Source organism: Symphalangus syndactylus, chromosome 20 (assembly GCF_028878055.3).
Source record: "Symphalangus syndactylus isolate Jambi chromosome 20, NHGRI_mSymSyn1-v2.1_pri, whole genome shotgun sequence".
Taxonomy (NCBI): Eukaryota; Metazoa; Chordata; class Mammalia; order Primates; family Hylobatidae; genus Symphalangus; species Symphalangus syndactylus.
This window is the reverse complement of record NC_072442.2, coordinates 50,631,329-50,647,029: the sequence shown is the minus strand read 5'-3', so window position 1 is coordinate 50,647,029 and position 15,701 is coordinate 50,631,329. Positions and strand designations below refer to the sequence as shown.

General features: G+C 46.6%; 1 protein-coding gene across 1 annotated transcript in view; it reads right to left on the bottom strand.

Moving 5' to 3' along the window:
- Nucleotides 1–9,051: 9,051 nt before the first annotated feature.
- LOC129469669 (tektin-3-like) overlaps nt 9,052–15,701 on the bottom strand; it is a 34,906-nt gene continuing 28,256 nt past the window's right edge. The window contains 3 exon segments of the mRNA XM_063629363.1: nt 9,052–9,204; nt 9,207–9,391; nt 13,859–14,013. Of these exon segments, the coding sequence (XP_063485433.1) occupies nt 9,152–9,204; nt 9,207–9,391; nt 13,859–14,013 (393 nt within the window). The 3' untranslated portion in view covers nt 9,052–9,151.

Genomic DNA, 15,701 nt, shown 5'->3' with positions numbered 1-15,701 from the left:
ATCTTCTCCACTCCTGACTTAGGGTTCCTTGACCTTGGGCAAGTCACTTGCCCTCCTGAGGCCTCAGCGTTCTCATCTTAAGCGCAGACACCACATACCCCACAGGAAGTCAAGTGAGGGGGGAGGGGAGCGAAGATGCCTGATTTAGAGTGGAAACTCGGACCTTCTTCCTTGCTGCAGAAAGTCATGAAACACATTAAGTCAACAACAGCTAAGTTGCTAAAGCAACCACGATAGTGTAAGGAGCTGCCAACAGACAGATGTGAAGAAAACGCAAAGGTCTGAGATGTCTATCTACCGACCATGCTTCTCCTTCAGACTGGAGCGAGGAGGGAGACACGCTCACAACTCAGTTTCAGCAGCAGAACACCCTGGAATGCTCGGCTTTTGGGTCACAGCATGAGAAAACCGTGGGGCCAGGAAGATGAGGCTCAAAGGCAGATGTGGACACAGATGGACATGCAGGCAGCTGCAGGCGCCACAGACACGGCTCGTGGGGACACCCTCACCACCAAGGAGCAGCCCTAGGCCCAGAAACACACCTGCTCCCTCGGGACCTGATGTGAGACCCATATTCCTGTGAGCCGGACTCATGGGCACACGAGGAGGAGAGGAGAGAACTCTGAAAGCCAGGGTGGGGCAAGGATGGCATCCCAGTGCCCCCAGACTCCCAGGCGGGAGGCAAATCGCACATGCAAGCACTTTTCAGGGGGGAGGTAGACTGTCAGGCTGGTTCTGCTTCTCAGATGGAGGCGAGTCTCCCCCTGGGGACACCTGTCAATGTCTGGAGACAGTTTTGGGTGTCACCACTGGGGACTGGGTGGAGGCTGCTTAGCACCCTGCAGTGCCCAGGACAGACCCACCCCAAAGAATGATCAGGCCCAACATCCACAGCGTCGAGGTTGATGTCAGCTTTTCAACATATTCTCAAAGAGGTCCAGGCCCTACCGGTGCTGCCCCGCTAGTGCTGGGGCCCTGTAGTTTAGGTGGCATCCTGCAGCTGGGTCCTGAGAGCCCAGTGGGCAGTAGCAGGCCCCTGGAGACCCCGGAGACGAAAGGGCACACCGAGATGGCCAGGGCCCCACTAACTATGCCAGAAACAAAGATGTTATCCTTGACACCTCCTTCCACCCACTGGATCTGAGCCAGTCCATCACCAGCCCGGTGGCTCTGCCTGTCTCCCATCAGCCACCGCCGGGTCCCTGCCTCCATCACCTTTCACCAGAGTCACAGCAACAGCCTCCCTCCTTGCAGATCACCTGCTCCAGGACATTCTCCCCCAGCAGCCAAACAATCTTTCACGACACAAATGCAATGGAGCCACTTCCCTCTTGGGGTGTCCTGGGGGGCCTCCCATTATTCCCTGGATAGAGATCAAAGCCCTCCCCACAGCCTGCCAGGTCCGAATTCCGGCTCAGACCGACTTCTCCAGACTCACCCATCTCACACCCTGCCACCCCTGGTTCCCCCAAGACAAGCCACATTGCCCCTTCCTGCCTCTGCTCCTCTGCCGGGAACTCCCTTCCCCAACCTCACTAGACAACCTTGCCCATCCCAACCGCCCTTTGCACCTCACTGCCAATGCTCTCAGAGTCCTCGAAGCTGGGACAGGACCCCTTACATGCTCTTTCCACAGCTTGTATTTTTCACACGTTCGGCCAGATCTGCCCCCACCTCCAAACCAGAAACTCCATGAGAGCAGGACCATGACCTGCCACTCACTAAAGGAATGGGCAGGTGGTAGGCAGCAAAGAATTAAGGAGGAAGCACAGGAGGAAAAGAATCCCCAAGCTCCGCCAGCTTTGACAGGGAAGGGAAAGTCTAGTCCCAGCCACAGGTACCTGGAACCTCCTTAGTGTCACTAATGGGCACGGACTGGGGAGTGCAAACCCAGACGCCTCACTCACTGAGCACACACCCTTGACACACTGAATCTCACCAATTCCGTTCCCACGCACTTAACTGGGCACCCCTCTGCAAGCTAGAGGTGTTCTGAGGGCCAGCAAGCAACCGAGAAGCCAAAATACTGGAAGATGACCTACATATGGGAGACGGTGACTGCACCTCCCTCAACCAGTCAGGGTGGGAAACCCGCCTCGGGGGAGGCGCGGCCATATCAGAGGGCAGACAAACGGGCCAGGGGACAGGGGATGGGACAGAGGGACAAGCAGGGGCAAAAGCCCAAAGGTGACAGAGCAGGCTCCTGGCTAGAGCAGACCCTGGGAGGAAGAAGTGAGCAGAAGAGTCCCAAGAGAGAGCCTGGGACGGGTGAGGTCGCGCCCCCGAGAGTTTGCACTTCATCCTGGGAGAAATGGCGGGGCCACGAAGTAGTCCCGAGCAAGCGATGGACAACATAGGAGAAGGGCTGCATCCCGCAAAAAGGACGCAAGCGGAGATCGGGAAGCCTGCGCAGGAGTCAGGGCGGCAGGAAGAAGCCTGACAAGGGAAACAGCGACTGGGAGCTGCTTGGGAAGCAGGGCTCGGGAGGGCCCCTGGGAGCTGCCATGGGGGGCCAGAGGACGAAGAGTTTGTCGGGCTGGGGGCAGTTTCGGGGCAAAAGAGCGGAATCCGCGGCTCGGACGGGCGCTCCCCGAAGGCAGGGGCCGCGTCCGCAGGAGGGTGGGAGCGCAACCCACGCCGGAGGGCTGAATGGATGGGGACAGGGCTTTCCCAATCACAGACGTTCACCCGCGGTCCGCGCCCTTGCTCTGGGCTCCTCGGGCAGGACCCGCGGCAGCCCTGGGACTGCAGGGGTCTCGGGGACGTCCAACCGGCCTGCCAGGCCCTCGAGGCCCGGCCCGGGTCCCCAAACGGCTGCGGCCCGGACCGAGGCCACCCCTCGCGGCCGCGCCCGCCCCCGCCCCTGCCCGGCACTCACCACCCCGCGCCCCCGGGCCCTGGCCAGGGCCGCGCTCCACGGCACCCGGCCACCCGCTCTTGCATCCGTCTGTCCCTCCGAGCCCATGTATCCGTCTGTCCCTCCGCGCCCCGACCCGGCCTCCTGCGCCGCCCACCAAGGCACATTTCTATTATCACACTTGGCCCTCCACCATATCAATGGGTTCCACATCCACAGATTCAACCAACTAGAGATTAAAATGTTCAGGAAAAAAATAAAATAAAATAAACCAATACAGCAATAAGTAATACAAATAAAAATATAGGATAACAACTATTTACATAGCATTTACATTTCACTGGGTATTACAAGTCATCTAAAGGTGATTTAAAGTGTACTGGAGGATGTATATAGGTTGTGTGTGAATACTATACCCTTTTATATAAGGGACTTGAGCATCTTCGGATTTTGGTATACACAGGGGGTCCTAGAATCAATCCCTGCAGATACTAAGGCGTGACTTTTTTTCTGTTTTAAACATCAGGAAAATGAGGATCCCAGTATAAAGAAACTTTATTAGCAAAGAAGACTAGAATTGGACCCTCCTGTGTAAGCAGTGTGGTTCCAGCAGCTCAGTGTGAAACTTTAACTTTCTCACTGGTTCGCTTTTATCTCTGAAGGATAAACCCTCCAAGGTGTTTGGTTACTAGAGCAGTGGATCTGATAACTCTTCACTGGCCACTGTCTGGGACAGGATCAGGATTTAACGTGAACTATTTGAAGGCCTCGGATGAAGGGCCGTGCAGCCGAACATTTAGTCGTATTCAAAACATCTGAGGGACTGAACTATGTTTATCCAGACCTGGCAATTCCTGCGTCCAAAACTATTTTCCTGGAGCATCTGGGAGGATTAGTCTTTGCCAGAGAGCATTCCTATAATCTTTCTCACCATCGCTACCCTCTACGTGCAGATGATGAGATGGCACCTGCCTGTTTGGCTGCACGCGGGGACCGGAGCACAGGGACATCAAAACACACAGTTCTCATCCAAATGTTTACAGACACTTCTGCACAGCGCAGCCCTCCCAGCATGCATATGGGGACACTATGGCCATTTGAAGTCCCTGGAAGTCCAGACTGGTTTCTGGAGAATTCTGTGGCTGTGACACCTGGGTTCTATGGCTCCTTTCTCGGTCACAAATTCCAGGCACAGGCCACTTGTGGTTGTGCATGCCAGCTCTGGTCTCAGCACATGTGAGCATAAGATTCCATGGCAAAATACCCATGGCCATATTGTAGGGCTTCCCCCTTGTAGGCATAGAGGAGTAGGAGGACCCAAAGGCTTCCATCCCTGGACAGACCCTTTATGCCTGAGATGGGTTGTTAGTTTTATCTTAGTTTGTGAGTTTGGTTCCCTGTTGCTGTCTCTCAACTTTTACAAAAGCCTATTTTATTTTATTTTTATTTTTATTTATTTTATTTTATTTTATTTTTTAGAGACAGGGTCTCTCTCTGCCACCCAGGCTGAAGTGCAGTGGTGTGATCATAGCTCACTGCACCTCAAACTCTTGGGCTCAAATGATCCTTCTGCCTCAGCCTCCCAAACAGCCGGGACTACAGGGGCGTACCAACACTTCAGGCTAATTTTTAAATTTTTGGTAGAGACAGAATCTCGCTATGTTTCCCAAGCTGGTCTCAAACTCCTAGGCTCAAGCCACCTTGGCCTCCCAAAGTGCTGAGATAATAGGCATGAGCCACTGTGCCTGACCCAAAAGCCTTTTTTTTTTTTTTTTTTTTTTTTTTTGAGACGGAGTTTTGCTCTTGTTGCCCAGGCTGGAGTGCAATGGCATGGTCTCGGCTCACCACAACCTCCGCCTCCCGGGTTCAAGTGATTCTCCTGCCTCAGTCCCCCGAGAAGCTGGGATTACAGGCACGCACCACCACGCCCGGCTAATTTTGTATTTTTAGTAGAGATGAGGTTTCTCCATGTTAGTCAGGCTGGTCTCGAACTCCCAACCTCAGGTGATCCGCCCACCTCGGCCTCCCAAAGTGCTGGGATTACAGGCATGAGCCACTGCGCCCGGCCAAAAGCCTATTTTAAATGTCTTCCCACAACCATGCCATAAGACATCAAAAGAAGGGTCATTTTTTTATACACTCTGTATGAGTTTGCTAGGGCTGACATAACGAAGTGCCACAAATTGGGTGGCACAAACAACAGAAATTTGTTTTCTCACAATTCCGGAGGCTAGAGTTCAAGATCAAGGTGTCAGCAGGGCTGGTTTCCACTGGGCCTCTCTCCCTGGCCTGCAGATGGTCGTCTCTTCCCTGTGTCTTCACATGGCCTTCCTGCTGCATGTGTCTGTCCTAGCTCCTGGTCTTATAAGGACAATCATCATACTGGATTAGGTCCCACCCATATGACCTCATTTTCCCTTAATTGCCTCTTTAAAAGTCCTATCTCCAAATACAGTCACATTCCAAGGTACTGAGGGTTAGGACTTCAACATATGAATTCTGTGGGACACAATTCAACTCAACACTCTACTACACAGAAAGTGTGGTGGGACCTTAGCAATTAATAGAGGATCTCCAAAGGAATGAAAATTTCAAAGAAAGTCTGGCTTCCCCTCCCCAAAAATAGATCATCCTTCCAGGGCAGCTTGGAGTTTCTGGTTTCCTCTTTATTCATAAGAATTCTATTTCTCTGCAGTCTATCTCTTAGCCAAACTCAATTTCAGCCAAACCATATCCCACCCATAGCTAACTCTCCTGCTGCCCTGAGCCCTCCCTTTTTCCATAGACCCCACACAGAACAGCTCAAAGTGTCTTCCCAAAGCACAGCTCCATCCTTTAATGCCCTCTCATGGACTGGTCATTGAAGTTTGAATTACTCCACCATATGCCCCAGTATTCCTTCCCAGCCATGTCCTCCACAACTTTCCTGGATCTTTTTTAATTGGGTTGTTTCTGCTTTTTTTTGTTGTTGTTGAGTTGTAGGAGTTCTGTATAGATTCTTGATATTAACCTCTGATCAGAGATATGACTTGTAGATATTTTCTCCCACTCCATGGGTTGCTTTTCAGTCTGTCATTCCCCTTAATGCACAAGAATTGCTAATTTCCATGTCGTCCAACTTATCCAGTTTTTGTTGACTGTGGAGTTGCTGCCCCTTGGATGTAAGCCCAGCACCACATCCAAGTTGTTCACTGCTGCCACTGTCTTCTGAGTCACTAACACTAGTGTCTACCAGAAGAAATATTTTTCTTTATCTTTTCATATTTTGGCCCATAGAAGAGTAGATTTTGCTCTCTCTCCCATCTAGAGGAATGGTGAAGAGAACGTATGCAGCCTTTCCCTCTCTTTCTTCTTCCAGGGTCCTTCCTAGGGCAGGAGAAGGGACTGTGCGACTCATCAAAACTTGACATTCATTGATTCTACAGGCAAACAGGGCCATGGAGTCAGAGCAAGTGCTCATGTGCCACCCACCTTTTCTGGTGTTTACAGTGGCTTCCTGAAGCAGGCCAGTTATCGCAATCCTGAGTGATAAAGTGAAAGTGCTTCTCTGTTGCTTAATGAGAGTTTTGTATATATTCCAGCAGCAGAAAGAGAGAATGGCCTCCAAACCTCTATTGGTGCCATGGAAATAGATAGAAAGTTAAAAGGGAAGGAAGATCAATTAAATGATTGAGGTAGCTCTTGCACAAAGTGGGAAAATGTAGTTAGGGGTATTGAGAGGAACATTGTCTGATTGCACAGAGAAAAAAATCTGGTTCTCTGGAGATTCCAAGTTTTCACCTTTTCAGATTATACCTCATTTTCTGAGAATCAAAAAGGTAAGGTCCTACGCATGATCTATCTCCAGGGATGTGGAGTTTTGCTTATATTTTTTCACAACACAAGATCTCTGGGACACATAATCTACTTCCCCTCTAAATACTTTACTCAGAGATATTCTAAATTTAATTTCCTGGTATATGCCTTCCTGACTCACTTGCCCAGTGGGAAAACATTTTCTGTTGAACATTGTAGAAAAAAATTGATGTATTTTAAAATCAACTTTTGTCAAATGTATGCATTCTCTACAATAAAGTCTACCTTAATTCATTTAGCACAGTTTTATTTTCTTTGCAAATAATTTCTTTTTTAAAAAAGTTTCTTTATTTTGTTGTCACTATTCTGTTGATGATGAGCAGCAGCTTCACCTCCTCCTTTGTGCTTTGGGTTAGCCCTGCATACAAAGGGAAGGAATCTGCCCGTGTTTTTGGTGCAAAACAAAATTATAACCTAAAATCAGACCCCACACTTCAGCTATTCACAGCATGAACTCAGGACTCAAAAGTGCCAGGTGAGGTGTTTATGACAACACTCTCCGGAGACATAAATGGAAATTACTAAAATTATAGGTGACTCGGTTATTTAGGGCAATTACACACATTTCTAAATCTGAATGACGCTTGGGTAAGTGGAAGCCTTTGACATCCCAGCAGCCCTTCTTAAAGCCACATGATATTAAAGATAGTTTGGGCTTAAATAAATAAAGCCAGATCATGTGCCAGTATTTGTAGTGCTAAGATTCTTAAACAAGACTACATTTCTGAGCCTTGGAGCTCTTGGACTTCAGCATTAGAATATTTACCCTCCTGGAGTAGCTGCAACATTTTCGATGAGAAACCAAATGTTTATTCGTGGAATTTAGCCTTGCCCACGGTTTACCAAAATAACAAAAAAACTTTCTATGTCTGAATTACATTTCCTTCCCATCACAGTCTTGTAATGCCAGGAATATATATGCCTCAGTAAAAGGACTACATAAGCATATATTCCTAAAAAAAACTACAGCTCATGAAAGAAGTCAGAAAGGTTTTACCCCAAACACATAACAAATAAGAGATATGCTGAATTTATGTTTATTCCCACTATTGTCTAAAAGTCATAACTACCAACATTTGGTTACTCTCATTGCTAAAAATTTTAGTGGAATTTATATAACTTTGTTTCCATTAGAGGCAAAAACAGAACAACTAAACCTACAACTTGATTTCTAAAATGATATACTGAGACCACAACACAACCCCAATACAAGCTTCTCATTTGAACGTCCACTCTTCTGGCATTCTGAGATGACTTGTGAAATTGACTAACCAAGGTCTTAAAACACTTTTAAGAAACAGAGAGAGAGAGAGAAGGAAATGGAGTTGGGGTTAATGGACAGTGGTTAAGGCAGAGCAAGGAGAACACAAGGATACAGAGAGAAATGCTAATAAGAGAGAGAGACACACAGGCGTGAGAAATAAGAGAGAAAAGAAAGAAAACCTTGCTCCCCTCCTGGTTCATCTTCCCATTTCAGAGCTCCCAGACCAAAAGGATTCAAAACTAGCATGCTTTCTACACCATCTAAACATACATTCCAGGTGATTAAATGCCACTTTTAAACATACAAAATAATTAGAATAAATTATAAATAAATTATCTTGGGATACAGAAGTGCTTTCTGAGCATAATTCCAAAGGCATAAATCATACAGAAAACATTGACACATTTTTACTTCTGTACTTTAAAAAACCATAAACAAAATGTAAAGGTAAGTAACATACAAAGAATATATGGTCAGTACATAGGACAAAAGTGTCACAGATGAAGAAATACAGTGGGCGAGGTGCCTGGAGAAGTGGGGCAGCGGGTGTTCAACTCCAGGTTCAGGGGCTAAGGGAACTGAGGAGTATCTCTGAGCATGGAAATGGCTTTATGAAAGCAATGCTCAAGTAATGAAAGTTTGAATTGGAGAGATGAGAGTGTAATAAAAAGAGACGTGCAGAACACATTATGAATTATGCATTATGAATCACAGCCAAGCTGGCCCTACCTACTATTGTTCCAAATGCACTCTGTATTTCCCTACCTTTGTTTTTGATCAAATTACCCCAACTACCTCATACCCAGTGGCCTTTCCCCTTCTCACTGTGGATCCTTTACAGCAAAACTCAGAAACCACCTACTTCATGATTCCTGACTGCCTCCGAGAGAATATAGTCCTCCTTTCCGGCCCATTCGGATTACATACAGAATGACAAGAATCACACCAGTTATCCTTTTTACCTTCTCTATTAGATTGATTATATTTCTTCATATCCTTCCCATAACCCAGATGCCTAGTAAATAGTAGAAAATTAAGGTTTGGATGCAAACAAAAGGCTTTCTGAGACAGGAGATTGGTACATTTCCATCAGCATAATCCTTTAATAAGTGACTATATTAGCACTTGGTTCAAATGCTGAGACAGTGCTCTGGCTCAGCCTTAACTTAGGGTTATCAAAACCACACCCGGTGGGGTCCCCAGCAGAAGCCGACTAGCCGGAGGGTGTTGGGTAGCTCTTGCACATGCTCATGCATTTTTCCTGGTCAATGTACAGGGAATTGGCTTTGACAGCCAGATCACACTCGAGGATGGCTTTGGTGTGGACCAGCGACTGCAGGGTGTCCTCTGCATCCCTCAGGCGCTGCTGCAGGGTCTGGATGGTGTCGTCAACCTCGTGTACCTCGTTAACAAGGCTGCAGCATAAAGGAATCAGCATGGCTAGGTCAGCATGTAGCTTACGCAACTCCGAGTACATCACATTGTAACCAGTGATGCAAAGCTCACATTTTCTTTACTTTAGGATATATTTATCAGCCAATGAGAGGTGCATGAAATTAATAAAATATAAAGAAATATAAAGAGAATGGTGACAATGAACCAATGGGAATGTAGATGTCCCAGGAGATAGAAAAGGATTTCATAATTATAGAAAAATATCCAGACCATTTTAAAATCATGATGCCAAGGCAATTCTATAGTTTTACAGAAATTCACAACTGGAAAACGAATTTAGAGAGGTCACCAAGCCCAGCTTCCTTGTTTTACAGACTAGGAAATAGAGCCCAGGGTTTTATAAGCTGCCCTTTCCATCGACACAGGGCCCACATGTGTTTGTAAGCTGTACCTGCTTATCCAGGAAGCTATGAAGGAAATACAGAGATTCAGTGGCCATAATAAGAAACTGGGTCCCATTTCCTGGCCCCATTCCCCTCTCAGCTCCTTGAGACAGAAGAGTAGAAGCAGAGACCCAGGAAGACCCAACTCATCATCTGCAGACACATCCTGGAATATGCTTGCAATTTCTCGGACCTCAAGGGCTTCACTCTTGCCGTCCCCTAAGCTCAGAATGCTCCTAACCCATTCTTCATCCCGCTAATTTATCCCATCCTCAAATCCTAGGTGAATTAACACTTCTTCCGGAAGTCCCTCCCTTAACCCGGAGACCATCTGCTGCCCAGTGCTGTGACTTCCAAGAGGACCAAGCCTTTTATGGCACTCAGGGTCTTGTGATTGTCTGCTTGCAACATCTGCTGTCCTTGCCCAGGGCTGCGTCTACAGCCGCTCCTGCAAAAATACAGGCGTGCAAAAATTACTTATTGGGTGAAGACCAACTTTCATGCCCTAGGTGAAACGGAGGACGTCTTGGGAGGCAGGGAATTGCCCAAAGGTCTGAATCCATGGAATCTACTAAGAACAAGACCCAGACCCAAGGCAATAAAAAGGAAGGAAAGGCAGGACGGAGCCTGGAGCATTCACTTCCAAGCCACTTCTAGGTGGCCTAAGAAGAGGAAGGCGCTGGTAAAGGCCCCCACGCGAGCTGATTGAAGCAACAGGCCATGGGAACATATCCACGCTGTGAAACACCTTTCATCTTACAAGCTCTACTGTCTCCTGCTTTCCAATGGGGAGGGGAAGAATTAAAGTTTAAGTGCCAAAGTTTGGTTTTGTCTGGGGACGGTAAACACAAAATCTGAGAACTCATCAGAAAGCAAATTTCTTGTTATTGTTTAGGTCAAACTGAATTAAAAAAGAAAGTCTTTTTAAAGATCCCAGGGTATAAAATATCACTAGCGAAGAAACAGATCTTCGGCGAGGCTGCTGCAGATGGCTGGTATTGGGATTTTTAATGGTGGATTGTTTACAATCACAAGGGGCCTGCCCCTTGCCTCCTACCCTCCCTGGCTTCAACAGGAACCTTGAACCCCAACGTAGGAAACAGAGCAGGATGATATATGTGTCTTTACTCCTTTCAGCCAAATACGAGTCTAGTGGAAATTTTATCTGGGAGGGAATGTTTGAAAATATACATGTCAAAACATCAATGCTAAAAAAGAAAAAAAAATCAAGAGATATAGAACGTAGGCAGTTAGAATACTTGTTTTCACACTGCTGCATGGACACAGCTAGGGAATAACACGCTTCCACTTCTCTCAGCGTTGATTAGAAATGTATTTTTCATCATCTTCAAGGCCCTATTTCACTCCCAGTTTCCTTATTCTTGGCTGATTGCAGAGAGCTGTTCTGCTGAAGTCACTCTTTCTCTTTCTTTCTTCTTTTTTTTGGAATTACAGAACCACAAAATGTCTTGCATTCAAATACAAATAAAGCTACCACAGTTTATATATATATATATGTGCATATATGTATACATAAAGATTATTTAAGCAGAGCAGAGCCTGGTCTGTCTGGCCTGCCACCAAAAATGCCAAGAATGTTTAGAATCACTTTTGAAATAACTCGTTTAGAACATTTTTAAATAAAAGTGAGTCTTCAAATGAAAACAGCAATTTTTCTCAGTCCCCACTCCGCTTAGTTTATGATCTTTATTTTTTCTAAATCTAGACCGCCGAAGGGCTGCTCTCAGAACCATCCATTTAAAAAGGAAAGTAATCCCCTCCCCCAATAATAATCCTAAAGTTTTTTGGCAAGGATATTTTAACCAGAAAACTTGACAGAAACAAAAGTAGGTTTTGTTCAAAAGTCAGTAAAGGAGCAGAGGAAATAGACATACCATGAAGTCGGCAGGAAGTGAAAGAAGCAAATTCTGTTTAGCAGGAAAAGGAAAAAAAAAAAGAGTAAAAATCATTCAGCTCCTCAGGAGAAGCTGTGAATGCCTCATTGTTTGATAATTCCAAAGTCCTATTAGACCACTACCCAAAACCCATTTTAAAAGCAACCCTGTGTTTGTCTAACGGCAGTATAAACAATTTACTTGTTCCCATCTCCACTTTTGATGACTCTGCAGAGATTTTTGGAGAATGAAACATCAGCTCAGCTTCTCCTAATAACGTTTACATAAAGTCAAAACTGGTGATCTAACTCTAATAGGCCAAGTGGGTGTGCGCTCACTGCTGGGTTCTTCTAAAGCAGAGAGGTGCCTCCAGCGGGCTGTCTAGGGGCCCATCTAATCTCTGGAGTGGAGAGCTGCTTATCCTAAATAATGAGCTGTGCATGAAGAGGGGTTCTATGGAACCCACTTTGAAAAACATGCAGCCTGAGTGATCTCTTCTGTGGCTATGGCCTAGATAACAGCTCCACCAGGAGAAATACAACTCATCCTGGAAATGAAGATCATGTGCGTACAACCTAAAGCATGCTTCATGGCACTCAACACAGACAACATGTGTGCTATACACGTAAGGTGTTTCATCATAATGATCTCCTCTGTGACCTTCAGTTTCATCCTCTGTGTGAGAGAGAGGAGCATGCAGCATTTACTTTGCCAACTCTTCTCAAATGAGATCAGGTACCTGACAGGGGGATGGTAAATGCATTAAATGATGTAAAAGACAGGAGAAAGAGAAGCAAATGGCTTGGTGGAATAGAACTCTGGGGTGAGACAGGCAAAGACTCAAACTGCAGCTCTCTCACCACTAAATGTGGCCTGGGCCAAGCCACTCACCCACTCCTGCCTCAGTTTCCTCACTTGTAATATGAAGGTAATGAATGAGCTAGTATAAAGTGCTTAGGGCAGTGCCCAGCATCAAGTCAGGTTAAGAGATGGTAGCAGCTATTATTATCATTGCATTGATTATCGCCATCATTATCTTTACTATTATTATCATCATCAATGTTGGCCTCACAAGATCCCCCTTCCTTCCATTTCAGGAAATCCACTGTCTCAAACCACCACTTATTTCTTTATTTTATCCTTAGGATCAATCCTTCAAGATAAGAGAATTTTATCGTGGAAGCAGAGCGAGTGGCATCTCCCCACTGCACCAGAAAGGCTTCTGGAGTTCACGTACTGCCACTTGGCTCCTCCCGTTGCTATCAAGTTGATTTACTTCTGCATGGAGCATTTTAGGACCTAAGAATAGCAATGATGAAACCCAGAAAGAAAAGGCAGACTCACAGGTATTGGGAAATTGGAAATGAAGCCAGATTGTGGCGGGGGTGGGGAGGGAATCTTGGCCAGTTCCTTACAAGTCCATCCCAAAATGAATCTTCAAAGTGAAAATAATAATAAAATCCATGTAGTGTTTAGTAGATAAACTGTGGGGTCAGATTCCTCCTGCTGTGTATATATAGGAGCTGTGCTCGATGAAGACCAGCTGGCTTTGATTTCTACTGAGAATGAAACACATTGAAATAAACTTAAATGAGACCCTCAGTCACAAAGACAGCAAATGAGTAGATAGGAGTCAGTGGAATTGGTACTGAAAGTCCCTTTTCTGTTGCATTCCCCATGCTGAGAAATACACAGAAAGTCACAAACTGCTGCTTATAAGACAGGAGTTCTGGAAAGTCCGAAGACTCCAAGGACGTGAGAAGGAACCCGAACAGCACACTGGCCTCCCTGAATGAGTTAAAGGCTTAATAGCACTTTTTTTGTGTGTGGCGTTGATGTCCTTTCCTTTTTTAAGGATTTGTGGTAAAATACACATAACATAAAACTTTAACCAATCTTAAGTGTACAGATCAGTGGCATTAAGTACATTCACACTGTTGGTGCAACCGTCACCGCCATCCATCTGCAGGACTGTTTCATCATCCCACACTGAAACTCTTCTGCATTCAACATCTCCCCATTACTACCATTCTCACAGAAGGCTCCTACACGATGTGTATGGCCAGAAAGCAGATTTCTAAAGAGCCCGGCACAACAGTTGGTCTGGTGGCCCTCCGAGCGAGCCCCGAGCTATCCCCTCCCACCTTACCGTAGCTGAGCCATGTCTCCGCACAACTCAATGATCGGCCACCGCGTACGCTCGTCCAGTCTGGTCTGAGCCACCTTCAGGAAGGCAGTCTTGTCCTTGATGGCCTTCTTGATGGATTCTATGGCGCTTTCAGTCTGGAAAACCACCGGCTTGGTCTGTGACAAAGAGAAGCAACCGCCTGAAGCTTTGGTGTGGTCCTTTCAACAACCCGCCTCCCACTTCTTGCCTGTCCACTCCATGTCCAGCACCTGCCTCGACCTCGCTGATGAGGAGGTCGCTTCACCTAGACCCTCTATGCTTCCTAGTCCTGCCCCAGGGAATCCACGTGTCTCACTGGAGCTGGCATGCACCTGCTCCGGAGAGCGGGCAGCGCCTCTCTCCCCAACCCTAGGCTCAGCGACCTCATTCTGGTAGCTGGAAATCAGCCAGGGTGGGAGTATTTCAACCAGAGAAATTGGCAAATGCTACAAATCAGGGGCTCCCTGCAAGCCGCCCCCAATGGCCGTTGTTAATTACTGACCAGCACACATCTGTGTTCTGATAAAACTGAGGCTTTGAGTGGCCCTGATCTCCCTCCTCACATCCATCTGTCCGTGCGTCTCTTCCCACTTCCTCTTCCTACCAACTTGAGCGTTGCTTTCCTCCTCACAGAGGATTTCCCTTGCAGCAAATCAGGCTTAAGTTTCAGGGTACCTCACTTGCAACAGAGGAGTACTGGCAGTTTTGTATTCCTGATTTTGTATTCGTTTTTTCTTAAAGAGGCCACTACCCCAAATTGCATAAACACGGATCCCCCTTTGGTTCTCCCTCCTCTTTCTCTGTAAAGAGAGTCCCTGTCCTATGCTCTGAAAAGCCTCCCTTCTCCTCGCATCTTGATCTCTGCACTCCCATAGCTCCACATCCTCCCCATTACTGTCCCTCTTCCTGGGTTCCCTTCCATGGCCTGGAGACACAACCAAGAATCATCTTTTTTCTTGAAACCCTATGTTTTTACCACCACTCTCCCATCCAGTCCCAACTGAGTCCTCTGCCAAATGTGTTCAACCATGGCTGTGCCCACTCCCTTCACTTCCCACCCACCCAGTCTCCCAGTGGCCCCTGGATTTTGTCCCTAGCCCTAGTGGCTGTCATGAAACTTCAGTTTCAAAGCCAACATCGAGGCCTCTCTAACACCTCCCTCTCCTTGAGACCATCATCTTATTTTCTCTGGCCAAGTGCTGTTCCAACTCCCTCCTTTCCAACTACTCCTCATTCCCTTCCAGTGCAAGGCTTTGTCCCTGGGTGATGTCTCTGCAATATCCTTTCTACACTACAGAGACCTCATGCAATCATAGATTTAGCACTTGTGTCATCCAGGCACTCTTCAGTCTGTCACTTGAGCTTTGACCTCTCTCCCAAGCTAAAAATCATTTCACTGTTTCTATCACTAAGGCCTTCTTCAGATACTATGTGCTCCATGAAACCATCTTGATCTCTTGCCAGTGGAAACAACTGCTCTTTCTTGTAAACTGTGTTCACATTTCATCTGTGTTTCCAAGTTCTTTCTACACCTTTCTGATGCAACTTCCCATTTTCTATGTGCATGTCTTGTCTCTAAGAATGAGATGTATGTACATCCCCGAGTGCCTAGAACAATACCTTGGGTGTACCTGTTAGGGCTGAATAGTGCCTCTTCCCCAAAAATTCGTGTTGAAGTACGAATCACCAGTGCCTTAGAAGGTGATCATATTTGGAGATAGTGTCTCTGTGGGGGGTGATTAAGTTAAATGAGGTCTTTAGGGTGGCCCTAATACAATACAACTTTGGTGTCTTTATAAGCAGAGGAAATTTGGACACAGACACA